The 17,057-nt window shown below is 35.6% G+C and overlaps 1 protein-coding gene across 7 annotated transcripts in view; it reads left to right on the plus strand.

The window, feature by feature from the left end:
- Trpm7 (transient receptor potential cation channel subfamily M member 7) overlaps positions 1-17,057 on the plus strand; it is an 89,404-nt gene that overhangs the window by 18,662 nt on the left and 53,685 nt on the right. For all 7 annotated transcript variants that reach the window (XM_050131579.1, XM_050131589.1, XM_050131594.1 and 4 more), the window contains 7 exons: positions 1,869-2,067; positions 6,821-7,034; positions 8,926-9,050; positions 10,200-10,371; positions 12,057-12,231; positions 13,805-13,928; positions 16,305-16,377. In XM_050131579.1, the coding sequence (XP_049987536.1) occupies positions 1,869-2,067; positions 6,821-7,034; positions 8,926-9,050; positions 10,200-10,371; positions 12,057-12,231; positions 13,805-13,928; positions 16,305-16,377 (1,082 nt within the window). The remainder of the gene's footprint in view (positions 1-1,868; positions 2,068-6,820; positions 7,035-8,925; positions 9,051-10,199; positions 10,372-12,056; positions 12,232-13,804; positions 13,929-16,304; positions 16,378-17,057) is intronic.

Consider the following 17,057-nt stretch of genomic DNA (forward strand, 5'->3'; position numbering starts at 1 on the left):
GATACAAATTGTGGTTTGTAGGCTGGGCTGCCAGCATTCAGGAGATTGGCAGGCAGATCTCTGAGCTCAAGTAGTAAGTTCCCAGCCAGCCAGGGCTATACAGTAATTCCCTGTCTTAAAACAAAACAAAACAAAACAAAACAAAACAAAAACAATTGGAGAGAAATAAATAGGGACCAGATCATTTAAGTATAGTATATGGTATGTCTTTTACTTCTGATTTTCCATTAGAAAATTTGATTTCTTTTAGAAGAGGTAGGTAGCAAACTGGAGATATGGCTTGTTTGTTAAAAACATTAGCTGTTCTTCCAGAGGATCCAAGTTTGATTCCCAGCACCCACATGGCTGCTCCCAACCAACTGTAGCTCTAGTTCCAGGGGATCCAGTGTCTGCTTCTAACCTTTGTTGGAATTACTTGAATGTGATGCACATAAATATTCAGATATATACTCATACACATGAAATTAACATACTAGATTTTCTTCTTCCTCTTCCTTTACAACCATCATTCTTTCTGCATGTTTTTGAAAATAGAATCTCACACAGCCCACACTGGCTTTAAACTTCTTGACTGAGGCTGGTCTTGTTCCTACTCCTCTTGCTTCCACTTCCCAAGTGTTGGGGTTACAGGTTTGTGCCACCACACCTGGGCAGAATTTATCATTTTTAATTTATATTCATGTGACTATGTTTTTTTATTAGGTTATATTCTAGCTTGTTTTAGGGTTTTTTCTCTTTACCATTTTCAGCAATGCCCTAGTATGACCTGTCTACCTATATCTATTTGTCTGTCTGTCTGTCTATACCTACCTACCTATCTGTCTATTTGAGACGAGGTCTGTGTAGTCCTGGATGCTTTCGAACTCACAGAGATTCACCTGCCTCTAATTCTTTTAACTGCTGGGATCAAAGGTGTGCGCACCCCCACTCCTGGCCCTAGTAAGGTTTTGTTTATTCCTGGCTGGTCTATATTTTTTGTTGAACTAAAGATGTAGAGTCAAGAATTTTCAAATTTGGATTTTTTTTTTTTTACTTCAGCGTGTTTCAAATTTTAGTCCCCCATTTCTTCCTTTTGGAAGTTTAAATTATATATTTTGAGGTATTTTATATTATTCTAACTTTTAAAACGTCTTCCAGTTCTCCTTCATTGTGTCTGTATTTTCCTCAGCTATCTGGGGCATAGTCTTAATATTTGGTGCTTATTTCTAATACTTCTTTTATATCATCTGTCATTTTTTATTTTATTTATTGCCCCCCCCCCCCTTTTGAGACAGGGTTTCTCTGTGTAGCCTTGGCTGTCCTGGAACTGAATTCAGAAATCTGCCTGCCTCTTCCTCTGCCTCTAAGTGCTGTGATGAAAGGTTCTGCCACCACCATTCAGCCTATTTTTTCCCATTGATCTACTACTTTTTTACTTCATTGCATGCCTAGGATAAACACTTTTTCAGCTTTGTTGCTATTTCTTTTGTTTTATTTAAGATAGGATTTTTTTTTTAATTATACCTAGTAAACCTCAAGCTTATGGTCATCTTTTCATGTTCTCTCAAGTATTTGTAAGCTACCATGTGTTGCTTCATGCTTGGGAAGTTATTTTTTATCTATCTATCTATCTATCTATCTATCTATCTATCTATCTATCTTCAGTTTTTACTTGTTTAATTTTATTTAATACTCCCCCCCCCCCCCTTTGAGACAGGGTTTCTCTATGTAGCCCTGACATTCCTGGAACTCACTTTGTAGACCAGACTGGCCTTGAATTCACAGATCTGCCTGCTTCTGCCTAGAAGAGTGTTGGGATTAAAGGTGTGTGCCACCACTACCAGTGAACGGGCTCTTTATCTTAATATGCTTTTGCTTTTTACCTTTAGGTGTTTCTGTGGTCGTTTGGTCAAGCAACATGCTTGCTTTACTGCAAGTCTTGCCATGAAATACTCAGATGTGAAATTGGGTGAACATTTTAATCAGGCAGTAGAAGAATGGTCTGTAGAAAAGCACACGGAACAGAGCCCAACAGATGCTTATGGAGTCATCAATTTTCAAGGGGGTTCTCATTCCTACAGAGCTAAGGTATGCCACTTGATTATTTTATATTTCATTTATCTTGTAATATGTGTAGTGCCAAAACAGAAAGTAAGGTGCAGTACATATAAGTTCTTTATTATAAGGGTTGACACAAGTACAGAAATTATTGTATTTTTGCAGATCAAATAATTTATCATTATAAAAAGTGTTTATTTTATTGACAGAATCTTTGTTTTCTGAAAGGAGGGCTAAACCTTTTTTTTTTTTTTTTGCCTTTTAAACTTTTCTTAAGGTAAAAGATTCATTTTCTTGAGAAGCCAAAGTATTAGGATCATGTGAATCTACTGTTGGGATCAATCTAGGTAGTATAGAAAAAGCCTGTCTGCTAAACAAAATCAAATCCCCCAAAGTGTAGTATATATAGTCTTTTTTAAAATTAAATCTTTGTATTTGATTTTAAATGTAACCATCATAGTATTAGCTATCTATTTGTCTCCCTTTGTCTTATATTGTTTTTAAGTTTTTTAATTAGTGGCTTCCTTTACTTATACATTATTCTTGTGTTCTTTAGTATAATCTTGTAATAAACACAGTTTAACTTGCTCTCCCTTTAACCACTCTCCAATGTAAAAATGTTCAGAATATCTGTAACTGCACTGTTTCTCTTGTGGCTTATGTGCATTTGTTGGCAGGAATTTAAATTCTGTGTATTTTAAAATTCTGTAATGTAATTGTTAATTATTTACATTGACATTTTATAAACTTTGCATTGTTCCTCCTCCCTGGCTTAGGAAGAGCAGTGCATATTCATCTCCAAATTTTCCTAATTTAATCTCATAAATTCTTACTGCTTTCGTAGCAGCCTGATTCCTAAAACACATGTTATTTGTCTTAATGCTTCCTGTTCTTTTTGTACTCATAGTTAAACAGGGCAACAAATGCTTTGGATAGGTTAATTGATAATTGAGTATAAGTAGGTAAATTGACATTTGAATCTTAATTTGTATAAGTTACAGTACTAGTACTAAATATCACAAGAATTTTTCCAAATTTAAAGGCTGTTTGCTATTTTATGTTTTTAGGAATGTAAATACTATCTAATTTATGTGTATTTTTTGTTGGTGATTTTTTTTTTTTTTTAAGGCAGGGTTTCTCCATATAGCCCTGGCTAACCTGGAACTCACTCTGTCCCACCAGCCAGCTCGTGAATAATGACACAGAGACATTATGAAAGCTTGACCTTTAGCTTAGACTTATCTCAACTAGCTATTATAGCTTAAATTAACCCATTTATATTAATCTATGTTTTGTCAAGTGGAGTTAGCCTCTTTTATCTTACACCTCGTGTTTCCTCTCTGTATCTCCTGACTCCTCGTGCCTACATTCCTCCTTACTTTCTTTCCCCAGTAATCTGGCCTATACCTTCTACCTAGCTATTGGCTGTTCAGATTTTTAATCACATCAGTCACAGCAATATATCTTCACAGTGTACGAATATGCCACATTTCCCCCACTTGTTTAAAAAGGAAAGGTTTTAACTCTAATAAAACTATATGATAAGAACAATTATCAGGTTAAGAATTACATTCACAATGTCCAGTCCATTTGTATTTGGCAAATTTGGAGAAAGTACTGTATATCTGTCTAACTTAAGGGGTCTAAAGTTTTAGCCCCAAACCACTGTCTATCATAACTTGTATTATCACCCTAAAAAAATCTTTTTAAACAACTTAAGCGCTTATGTTTCTCAATCTTATAAACTTTATATCTCTTATATAAGTTTCTTTTCTGAATTTGGTAACAAGAGAAATTATAACTATATCTGGTCTTCAACCCAACAAAGACTCAAAAAGGATACACTATTACCCAAGTAAACAGGAAGTACAGAACAAACAACTTCTAAAACTATGGAAATGACAGAAACAGTTGGCTGCCTGGACAGTCACCAAAGGTTCCTCTGCAATATTGGGGCATAACCATCCTTGTCCTATGTGTCTAAAAATTCTGACAGGCTTTTTTTTTTTTTTTTTTTTTGTGAAGAAGGAATTTTGAAGAATTTTTGAAGAACTGTCTTACCTTGTCTTGGCAAAGTTCAGCAGTTGCTTTCTTTTGCATCCTATTTTTCCAGTTTGAACAGGATACTGTCAGCAGTTGAGGCAAGGGCAGTTTCTTTGGCCGATGGCTAACATTTCCACAAATGAAAGCAAATTCCATATGGAGTTTCTTCAATGCCTATTTCTTTGTTGAAGTAAATGATGTTGCCAGGAGGTGACATGTCTTACTGTCATGAAAAACTTGAAGTTATTAAAAATTAAAATATTTTTAGTGCCATATTCTGTAGATCATGAAGTGTTTGAACACCATCTATTTAAAATATGTTTGACCTTGAAAAGATACTGACACCAGTTTGATTATTATAGATGACTAACTAATAACCTGTCCTTATTATTCTAAATAACTTTAAAGGACTAAAACTTGACATTACATTTTTAAGTGAGCTGCATAGGTCTAATACTTTAAACAAGAGCAGAAACAGATACAGTGTATAACAAAAATAACCTCAAATTTGTATGAATATACAAAAATCCATATCAGTGTAAAATGTTTGAGACTAGTGGTTGTTCAAAAGTAGACTCAATAACTCACCCTTTTATCCCAGTGTTTCTATGTTCAGAATTCTTTTTTCCCCTCAGAAAGAGATCCCTCAATCTGATCTGCTTTGCTTAGCTTTTTTCCTGGCCACTGTATAATAACTTAGAACCAACCCCCCTAAACAATGACAAACATTCAAAACCCAACAAATGACCACTTATTCCACCTCTTGGGAATGTGGGTGTCTGGTGTTCTAGACAGCTTCCTGTTGTCTGGGGGTGATGGTATCTCTAGGGGACCCTGAAAAAATTGGGATAATGATCAAAGCCTGGGAGAGCTAGGTGAATTATTTTTTGTTTTGTTTCTGATGGGAAAGTATAGAGCTTATCTAAAGTCTTGACTGGATAGTCTGTTTGGCTGGGCCATCTGAGCTAGCAGTTTAGAAGTTGTTTTGAATGCAGAATTTTGAAGAAACTGGCAGAGGCATTCTGAGAGGCTGGATCTCTTCTTATTGTTGTCTGGTCCTTTCTTTTTTCTGAAAGCACATAAACTTTTAAAAGATTATATGTATGTGTGTGTATATATATATATATATACACACACACATACATACTTACACACACATATCTGCACTAACCATGGAATATGCAGTGTGCATAAGTCAGTTAAAGTTTTTTTTTTATGTTTGAGCAGGTAAAAGTCATCCATCAACTGTATGTCTGCTTGGACTCTATAGGCAAACCTCTTATCCATACCATATGAAAATATGGCATATAATAAGTCATGAGGACTCTGTAACCAGTCAGATTTATCATATTGCATCCAGTCTCAGAGATGTTCCCATGTTGAGGGATCAACATATACATCACCTGTCCTGTAGTCTTTTTTTCCTTATGTGTTGCCAAGGTTTTCAGGTCTTCCCCCATTCAAATCTGATCTTCATTAATTTTTTAAGAGAACCATAACTTTTTCTTTCCTGTGGAAACAAAGGCATGACCTCTTCCCCAATACAACATACTTTTTGACTTCCATTTGAAGGTAAGACATTCTTAAAATATATAGGTTGGTTTAATTTAGCAATTCCTTTCATAATCCAGTGTCTCTTAGCAGCTGTTGTTTTCTTATCAGCATTCAAAGAATTTAAAGTCAAGAAAGCACCATACAGGATCCAGATGCCCTGTGCATTTCCCGTGTTTACATGGCTTATTTTTTTTTAAATATATTGCTTTACTCTTTCTCTAAAGACTATTATTTTTAAAATTTTTTTTTCTGTGACTGTCTATACCCATTTTTCATTGTACCTGTTTAGTGGTTTTCTTGGTCTGGACTGCTTTACTGCGCCACCTGTAGCTTTCTCTGACCATGAGCCAAGCCTTAAACCCACTGTGTGGCTTTGTTGGTGGCTGGCTCCATCCTGCTTGGGTCTGTGAGAGCAAAGCCTTACTCCTGCAGAATCAGCCTGCAGCACCAGCTGGGGGCAGCATTTACCTGCTTCAGCTCTGGGAATTTGCTGAGCCCGTGCTGTTTCTGCTTAGTGCTGTTCAAGTGCTCACTGTACAGCAGCCCCCCTGTGTAAGCCGCTAGCACTGGTTTCTAGGAAGCCGTGTTTGTTTTGTTTTGTTTTACTTGCTCACTTGTTTGTTTGTTTAGATTTCTCAGGCCCTACATGGAAATACTTGCCTAGAAGGTGGGCACCGTATGTAACAAGTCTTTCTCTGTTCTGCCAGCCAGCTCCCAAAATGACACAGAGACTTATTAATTATGAAAGCTTAGCCTTTAACTTGGACTTGTCTCAGTTAGCTCTATGACTTAAATTAACTTATTTATATTAATCTACGTTCTATCACATGGTGTTACCTCTCTTCCATATTGTGCTTCCAGTTTCCTTTCCATGTCTCCTAGCTTCTGCATGCCTAGATTCCTCCTCCTTTTTTCTTTTCCCCCAAATCTGGCCTATACCTCCTGCCATTCACCTTTTTGTTACACCAACCACAGCAATATATCTTCACAATGTACAAATATCCCACAACAACTCTGTAGACCAGCCTGGCCTCAAACTCACAGAGATCTATGTGCATATGCCTCTCAATTGCTGGGATTAAAGGCATACACCACCACCTCCAGGCTAATAAATTTTTTGAATATCAGATAATATTGCATTATTAAATCTGTGAACATAGTTATTTTGACCCTTTGTTTGTTTTAGTATGTGAGACTGTCATATGATACCAAACCTGAAATCATTCTGCAACTTCTGCTTAAAGAATGGCAAATGGAGTTACCCAAACTTGTTATTTCTGTACATGGAGGCATGCAGAAATTTGAGCTTCATCCGAGAATCAAGCAGTTGCTTGGAAAGGGTCTTATTAAAGCTGCAGTTACAACCGGAGCTTGGATTTTAACTGGAGGAGTAAACACAGGTAATATGAACACTATCAGTTTTATTAAATATATTTGTCAGTCTCTCATATCAGTTGGGCATTTGAAATAATAAATTATAAATAGATTTGATTCTTAATCTGTAATTCGTGATAGTATCATTGATAAAAATAACTTAATCTGCTTGGTTGTCATTCAGGCCATTAAAATATATACTTTAGAGTAAAAGTTGGCAAAGTTAACCTGTGTGTCAAATCCAGGTAGTTAATCCTTGTTCTTATGAATAAAGTTTGATTTGAACATAACCACGTTCATTTGTCTATATCTTTTTTTGTGCTCAATATCAAACTTGAGTAATTGTAACAAAGACTGGTAAGTAAATACTCTGCACAGCCAGAATGCTTACTGCTTTTCCTTTACAAAAATATCTGCAGACCCTTCTGTAAAGCAAAGTGTTAATTTCTGACTCCCAATACACTGGTAGAAGAATGATAATCTGCTCCTTTGGTAGTGGTAAAGGCATGTCCTTTGGGGATGAGAGAGATGGCTCTGCAGGTAAGAACCCTGGCTGCTCTTGCAGAGGATGAGTTTTGTTTCCAGTACTCACGTGGTATCTCACAATTGTCCAGTTCCTGGGCATCAGACATCTTTTGGCCCATTCACTAGGGACGGTTGTGACTCACATACATGCATGCAGGTAGACATATATACACATAAGAATAAAGTTGTGAAAAAGTAGCCTTCAAAAATTAATTTTTCATCTGTTAGTCCCCTTCATTCAAGATCTTTTCTCTTTTTTATGGTGTTTTATATAATGTTTTAATTTTGATTATAAGGAGGATAGGTTAATTTTAATGATTAAAGCTAAACATAATTATTTATTTAAATCATCTTATGCATCTCATTCATTCATTATTGATAATTATTGAACCTTACTGTAAGGCATTCTTTGAGCTATAGGGTATATATTGTTCTTTAAAATAGATACTTTCAGTATTATAGTGGGGGTTATGTAAACAATAAGAGGATAATTTAGGTATGATTAGTGTATTTTATGATCAGTTCTATGTAGACATATGGAGACCTGACTGTCTCTTCACTTTTCAGTTCAGTCAAGTTGATAAGAGTAAACACACATGGTGGCTCACAACCATCTATAATGAGGTCTGGTGTCCTCTTCTGGCCTGCAGACATATACACACAGACAGAATATTGTATACATAATAAATAAATATTAAAAAAAGAGTAAACAGATTTTTATTGATAGCTTAATATTTCAAGAAAGATGTTAGGAAACAAAGGAACTTGGGACAGAGCATGTAGAGAAGAGAAAATCATTGGTGTATTGCAAGAATGAGGCGGTTCCTATGTGACATAAGGGAAAGTAAGCAAGCAGTGTTGGTCAGAAGTTCTTGGGAGATGGGAAAGCATGGTGATACGGAAGTGTGCTTACTACCAGTAATAGACAGATGCTTTTTAAGGTCTTACAAGCCATTACAAACATTGTAGCTTTTTCTTTTGAATAAGAAGGGAAGGTTTTAAGGTGCTGATTGGTAAGAACAAAGTTACTTGAATGTTTTTTGAAAATAGACTGTAAGCAAGGAAGGCAGTGGATGTTATTTTCTATGTTTTCTATAAAAGATGAGATCTAATATGTTACAAGAAGCAAACTAAAAGATATATCAGTGTTTAGTACTAGGCCTACCTACCAATGTGATAGATAGGATTTGATTTACAAGTGTTTTGGACTTGATATGATATTGTGGGGTTTTGTTTTCTTAATCTATTTAGTTATCTTAAATTTTTTGTTAGCTTGACTTTGGATCTTGCAGCCTTAGAATCTTTTATTTAAAGAAAAATCATGAATTGTAATATTATAAAGTAAATTCAGGTTGTTTTTTTTCTAATGGTGAATAAATTTTGTATGAACAGGTGTGGCAAAACATGTTGGTGATGCCCTCAAAGAGCATGCTTCCAGATCATCTCGAAAGATTTGCACTATTGGAATAGCTCCATGGGGAGTGATAGAAAACAGAAACGATCTTGTTGGGAGAGATGTAAGAATGGGTTTTGGCATGTCTTAAATTTCAGCTTGTAGACTATATTATACTTTCACATTAAGTTTAAAACAAAATTTCCAGCACCCCTTTCTGGTTTTTTTGAAAATGCATTTATCCATATAAATGCTTATAATATTGTTGGTACTTTTTGTTTTCTGTCTTTTATGTAGAATATTAACATATCTTCCACATCATATTAGTGTTTGTAATTGATTTGTTTGTTTGTTTGTTTGTTTTTTGAGAGCCATGGTTGTGCTAGAACTTGCTCTGTAGACCAGGGTCACCTCAAATACGGAGATCAGCCTGCTGATTATAACATTAAGGATTAATTTTGTCATTAAGAGTAGGAATCAAGGGCCGGGCAGTGGTGGCACACGCCTTTAATCCCAGCACTCGGGAGGCAGAGGCAGGCGGATCTCTGTGAGTTCGAGCCAGCCTGGTCTACAAGAACTAGTTCCAGGACAAGAACCAAAAAAAGCTACGGGGAAACCCTGCCTCGAAAATCAAAAAAAAAGTAGGAATCAAATGATGGTGCTTTATTTGAATAGGTTGAAAATGTGAGTTTGTTTGTAGATATTCAGCATGAGACTATTAAAATAAAATTGTGCACAGTGACACAGGCCTTAATGCCATCATGCAGCAGTGGTGGCAGAGGCACGCCAGTCTTGAGTTAGAAGCTAGCTTGATCTACGTTAGCAAGTGCCAGACAAGCCAATGCAATATAGTGAAATCCTGTCTCAAAAAAACAAAACAACAACAAAAACTGTAATTATGGAGATAATTTTCAATGTCAGCTTGAAAGGGTTGTATGTATGTTTTAGATAATAGCACTGTCATATTTTACTGCTTTCTTATTGTCGTCTGTGTATTGTACTTTACTCACTTAATAACCTTACAATTTATTAACACTGTATATATACTTCCTTATTGCTCCATTTGCATGTGGTAGTAAAAAACTCAATTTTGCAAAAAGGAGTAATTATGTGGTTTAATCTGTTATCTTCAGATACTTGAAAGTGTATGCTTTTTCTTTATATCTAAATGAAAATAGAATCTTATCTTTTATCTGTGGGTCACTTCAGAATTTAACTTATACTATATTACATTCAGTTTCCTTCCACTGTCTCTTGTTTTGCTCTTGTTTAGGTGGTTGCTCCTTACCAAACCCTATTGAATCCCCTGAGCAAACTGAATGTTCTGAATAATCTCCACTCCCATTTCATATTGGTGGATGATGGCACTGTTGGAAAGTATGGGGCAGAAGTCAGACTGAGAAGAGAACTTGAAAAAACCATTAATCAGCAAAGAATTCATGCTAGTAAGAATTCGCCCATTTGTTACTGTTTAATTATTCAAAATTGTGTTAGTAGCCAGCAGCATACTTAAAAGGTAGCATGTTCTGTGAAGTAAGTACACTTTTGTTTACATAGCAAATACACCTACAAAGCATCCAAAAATCGCTGATCTTAAACAAAATACTAAGACCCCCAAAAAGAAAATTTATTTATTTATTTATTTATTTATTTATTTATTTATTTATTTATTTATTTATTTATTTATTTTAGGCTTTGTTGCTCTTATAATCAACTGAAGCTCAAAGTACTTACTAACAGTCTTAATGTGTAGTAATGCTAATATGTAACTTTGGATCTTTGTGAATTTAAGGCCAGCCAGGGCTACACATAGAGAAACCCTGTCATGAGAAAAAAAGAATAAGAAAAAAAATATATATATATAGAAGCAATACCAGTTAAGTAAGAATGAGCTTTGCCTAAAGTTTATAAAGTGAGTCTGTATTGCTGTTGGCAAATGAATCCTAAAAGTTGATATTCTTGGAACAGATTTTCCTTTCCAACTGTGACTGAACTTTCTCCTTTAGCTTCTATATTTTATTACAAGTAGAAGAAGTTCTGTAACCCTAGTAAAAAAGAAGATGAACTCTGACAAAGTGATAACAGAAATACAAAATTACAGAAGCACACACATAGTAGTGTCATAATGTTTGTGTGAACTGTTAATTTAAAAAATAGAGCTAGAGAAATAGCTCAGCAGTTGAGAGCACTTGTTGCTGTTGGAGAGGACCTGAGTTCGGTTCCCAGCACCTACATGGTGGCCTACAACTGTCTGTAACAACAGTTCCAGGGGATACAGTGCCCTCTTCTGACCTTCAAGGACACCAGACATATACATGGTACATAGACCAACATACAGATTATTTTTATTTTATTACCCCCCCCTCCCGTGTCTGGGTGGGGGATGATTGGAGGTCGCAGAATAGCTCCTGGTAACTGGTTCTCAAGATCTGCTGTGGGACTTGGCAGTTGAACTCATATTGTCAGATGCTTTGCTCATCGAGCTGACTTGTACCCTGAGAACTAGTGATGATTTAAAAACCTGTGCTTAGAAATGTTTATGTTTTATCACCACATTTCAGGTTGCTGTAAAAATAAATGAAAATGAGTACTTTTTACTAATTTTTAAAAAAAAATTCATTTATTAAAAATGTAAGTTGGTATATGTTAGAAATTCAACCAATACAGTATTAAAATATAAAATAAGCACCCCATGGTGGCTCTTGCTTGTAATCACAGTTCTCAAGAGGCTGAGACAGGAGGATCTAATGCTGCCTGGGTTACATGGCAAGACTTTGAAAAATGATAAAAACAGAGTAACTAGGCAAACTAGGGCACAAATTAATCCTTATACATATATTGCCAAGAGCTCAGTTAATAAACACACAAAAGTTTGTTTTGAATTTAATATACAGATTCTGGTTGGCAGTAAATCATTTATTGAATTTCCTGATTTTATCACCCAGAACAGATGTTAGTGATTGTTTAGTGCTTCATTATTTGAGACTGGCTGTTACTAACATCCAGTGCTTAAAGTAAAGCCAACTGTCTCATAGGAAATTTTATCTCATTTTTAATTTTTATTTAAAATAAGTAATATTAAATTACTAAATTTTGTCAGATTTACTAATTAAACTTTTATCCTTTTTAGGAATTGGGCAAGGTGTTCCTGTAGTGGCTTTGATATTTGAAGGTGGGCCAAATGTCATCCTTACAGTACTGGAGTATCTTCAGGAAAGTCCCCCTGTTCCAGTTGTTGTGTGTGAAGGGACAGGCAGAGCTGCAGATTTACTGGCATATATCCATAAGCAGACAGAAGAAGGAGGGTGAGTGTAGCGTATAGCAGACTTCACAATAAATTAGAGGCTGGTAGGTTGTGCAGTTCTAAACTTGCTGTAAGCCACATTTTGGGGGTGACTTACGACAGGTTTGTATGGTCCAGGGTAGGGGGTGTGGATTAGAAACGTGTAGGAAGAACAGACATATGGAAGAAACACAGAGACATAGGATAGTGCCTGAGGACAATTCAGCGATTACTGAATTCGCCTTGTCTATTTTCCACACACTCCCTCCAAAGTGGGGGGGTAGGATGCAGTACACTTCATTAACATGATATAAGGAATAGACTTGAATTCTCCAACCTTTGGTCCAGGTGAAACAGATCCACCTCTATACCCAAAATATTAATCACATTCTAGGTCAGAATTTTGTTTATAACCATATCTGTTATCAACAATTTTGAGAGAGCAAAAATAAGCTCAAACTCACTGACTTCCAGTCAAGTGGAACAGGCTCACAACTGTGGGTCCCCACATGAACACTGTTGTCTATTGAATGAACATGAAAATCTCAGTTTTAATACAATACTTTCTTCAGACCTAGAGCAGTAGCTTGTGTCATACATTATTGGAATGAACTAAAGTGCAGTCATTTTTAGAAAATAATTATTGCTTCGGAGACATACCTTTGACCTGATAGTTTAATTTCATGTAATGGTTTCTACAGGTAAACACTTATATAAAATTTTATGTAAAATATCTTATATAAGATAAGGACATTGTAGAACATCTACCAGAAAAAGCCTAAACAAATAAATTTTGGTATATCTAGACAGTAGAATGGTTATAGCTGAGTAAAGATGGAACCTGTGTGGCAACTGCTCTCAATATAACCACAGTTTTACTTATTGATTATAAATGCTTGGCTACTAGCTCAGGCTTGTATTCGCAAACTCTAATTTACCCATTTATATTATATTAATCTACATTCTGCCACATGGTGTTGCCACTCTTTCATCTTGTACCTTCTGTTTCCCTTCCATGTCTAGCTTGTGACTCCTGACTCTGCCCTTTTTCTTTCCTGTGTTCTTAGTCTGGTTCTCCAGCTTAGCTTAACCTTATTCTGTCTGGCTATTGGCCAGTCAGCTTCTTTATTAAAACACTCACAACAGCATATTATCACACAGTGTAAAGGAATATTCCACAGAACCTCACACTGGTTGATGGATTCCTGAAAAAAAGTGACGTGAAACTAGGCAATTGGAGACTTTGATCATGAATTCCTGCATTTTGATACTTTGAGCTGGGTAAATGTGTCCATGTTGAAGACTCCTTGGTAAATTGTTTTATAAGCCATAATATAGAATATTCCTTAGAATACCTTGTAAAATCTGAGTACTAATACTACACCACATACTTTGTTTAAAACATTCACAAAATTATTCAAAGTGAAAATACTCCATTCCTTTTCTTGTGCCATAGATTTAATAATGGGTGTCTCAGGAAGTTACTATTAATATTACTACAGAACCTTCAGAAGCCTTGCATGGGTCTACCTGTACTTCGTTTGATCCTACAGAGAAGATGAAATGAGTGAAATAAGTTGTTTTTCTTCTACCAGGAATCTTCCCGATGCAGCGGAACCTGATGTTATATCAACTATCAAAAAAACCTTTAACTTTGGCCAGAGTGAAGCAGTTCATTTGTTTCAAACGTTGATGGAGTGCATGAAAAAAAAGGAGCTTGTGAGTAGTTTTCAGCAGAATAAATCTTTTCTTTTAACACACGTTCTAATTCATACAATTCTTCAGGTTTTAGTTTGTGGTTTTTTTTTTTTTTTGAGACAGGGTTTCTCTGTGGTTTTTGGAGCCTGTCCTGGAACTAGCTCTTGTAGATAGACCAGGCTGGTCTCGAACTCACAGAGATCCGCCTGCCTCTGCCTCCCGAGTGCTGGAATTAAAGGCGTGCGCCACCACCGCCCGGCTTTAGTTTGTGTTTTAAGTTTTTTTTTTTTTAAATTTATTTATTATGTATATAGTGTTCTGGGCACCAGATCTAATTATAGATGGGTGTGAGCCATCATGTGGTTGCTGGGAATTGAACTCAGGACCTTCAGAACAGCAGTCAGTTCTTTTAACCTCTGAGCCATCTCTCCAGCCCTGTGTTTTAAGTTTTTAAAGTTGTTCTGTTATTTTCTTATTGCTCTTCAGCTGAGTGATGGCATAGAAAACCTAATTTTCATATAGTGGTGAGACATTGTAATCATTCTTTCAAAGGAATTTTTATAACTGCGTCTCAACTGACTGTGCTTAATATTTAAGACTGCAGAGGAACAAGCTCAGTGGCTATAGGTGCTTGCCACCAAACCTGATGACCTGAATTTGATCCCTGTAATCTACTTGGTTTAAGGAGAGAACCAACTCTTGCAGATTGCCTTTTGCCTTTATGTGGATGCTGTGTGCAAATCACACACATATACATGAAAAAGAAGAACTATAGTTGCTAGTGGCTTCTCTAATAAAATACTTGGGATAATATTTTAGGGCTTTTATCTGTGGAAGACTACTAAATCTAGGTGCTGCTTAGTCTCATACATGTAAACATAGACGTGTATTTTCAGAGACAAAATTTTAACGTTCTGTAAGTAGATAGGAACATAGAGCCGGGTGGTGGTGGCACATACCTTTAATCCTAGCACTTGGGAGGCAGAGGCAGGCGGATCTCTGTGAGTTCGAGGTTAACCTGGTCTACAAGAGCTAGTTCCAGGACAGGCTCAAAAACTACAGCAAAACCCTGTCTCGGAAAAAAAAACAAACAAAAACAAAAAACCATAAATTTGTTGTTTCTTCTTGACCTTTTGGCTTTGATTGAGTGTGTTAATTTGTATTTTCTTTCATTGCAGACTTTATTCTCCATGAAATGAAAATGGTTGAAAACTTTGTATTTGTGTATAAATCATTTTTTTCTTTCTAAAAAGTACCTAAGTAAAAGTGTCCTAAATGGTTTTATATTTCACTACATGCCTCACCCAAGAATGCATGTGTTGCAGGGCATAGTGGTACATACCTGGAGGTTAAGGCAGGAGGCCTGTGAGTTCTAGTACAACTAGGACTGCATTGTAAGAACTTTCCTTAAAAGAAAAAGGAATACATTAATCTTTTGAATAAGTGCTCACTCTGTAGAAAGGGCAACATGATTTGTTCTGATAGTGATTTCTAGCTTCTACCCACAAACTGCTTAGTTAGCTGACAGATACAAGATAGGTTAAAAAGAAGTGAATGTGATATGAAACCAACTACTCTTGAAAATGCATTGATATTTGATTAGTGATACTCTTAATTTTCTGTTTTGTTTTGGGTTAAACTAAGCTTAAATTGGGATTAAAATGTTAGATCACTTATGTCTACATTTAGACATCTGTATAGTTACAGAAACATGTACATGACTTCAAAAATTTATTTCTGTATAAAAATGATTATATAGGTGTGTATGATTTTGTGGGCATACATGGAGGTCAGAGGACAACTTTGTGGAGTCACTTCTTTCCTTCTACCTTAACATGCCTTCTTGAGACTGAACTTCATTGTCAGTTTTATATGGTGTCCTAATTATTTTTTTGTTGCTGTGTAGAGACACCAGGACCTAGGCAACTTAATAAAAGAGCATTTAATGAGGTCTTAAAGTTTCACAGGGTGAGTTCATGATCATCATGGCAGGGAACATGGCAACAGGCAGACATGGAGCTGGAGCAGTAGCTGAGAGCTTTCATGTTACTTCCATGAAACAATAGCCACAAGGCGGGGGAGCTAACTAGGAATAGTGTAGGCTTTTGAAACCTCAAAGCTCACTCCCAGTGACATACCTTCTCCTGTTAGGCCTCATCTCCTGATTCTTCCCTAACAGTTCTACCAACCATTCAAACGTGAGCCTACTGGAAGCATCTTCATTCAAATCATCACATGGCAAGCACATTTACCCACTTAGCCATCTTGCCAGTCTTGTAGATACCAGTTTCTATACAAATCTCTATATAAATATTTTTCTTTGTATTATTTGAAATCATTTTTGTTTTATAATACTTTGGTTTTAAAAATGCATAATATTAATTTTTTTTAAAATAGATTACTGTTTTCCACATTGGATCAGAGGAACATCAAGATATAGATGTTGCAATACTTACTGCACTGCTAAAAGGTAAAGTTTTTTTAAATTTTGTTTTGGTTTTATTTTCGTTTTGTTTTTTGAGACAGGATCTATCTCCATAGTCCTGGCTGTCCTGGAACTTACCTAGATCCTCCTGCCTCTGCTTTCCAAATTCTGGGATTAAGATCTGAGCCACCGTGATTGACTAAAAAGGTAAGATTCTAAACTCTTATAAAATTATATTTATGTCTTATTTATATAAGGTAGGACTTTTCATTTAACTAAAGGTTAAGGAGTGGGTTTTTCAATAGTTTTTTTTAATGAAAGATGTTAATTTTTAGTTTGACAAAAAATTAGTTTTATAGATTTGTAGTTTTCTCTCTTGTAGAATTTTATTTTTTTTAACTTTATGCATCCAGACTCTATTAACTCCTCAAGCTTGTGACAGGTTTTATATTGGCCAGTTATTTCTGGGCCTGGGACCAGTCCTGGAATCCATGGTTTATTTTTATAGAGGGGATTTTTGTTTTATTTTGGTCTTTTTAAATTTTGTATTATTGGCTTTTTGTTTTGATTTTCATTTTGGGCCTGGTTTTGTGTGTTTGAGTTTATGCATGTGTACATGCTTAATGGGGGAGAGACCATGATGTTGAGGAGGTAGAATAACCATGATCAAACACATAAGTAAAAGCAGTTTTTTTTTTTTTTTTTTTTTTTTTTTTTTGGTTTTT

Source organism: Alexandromys fortis, unplaced genomic scaffold (assembly GCF_014885135.2).
Source record: "Alexandromys fortis isolate MF-2015 unplaced genomic scaffold, M_Fortis_MF-2015_v1.1 scaffold_6, whole genome shotgun sequence".
Taxonomy (NCBI): Eukaryota; Metazoa; Chordata; class Mammalia; order Rodentia; family Cricetidae; genus Alexandromys; species Alexandromys fortis.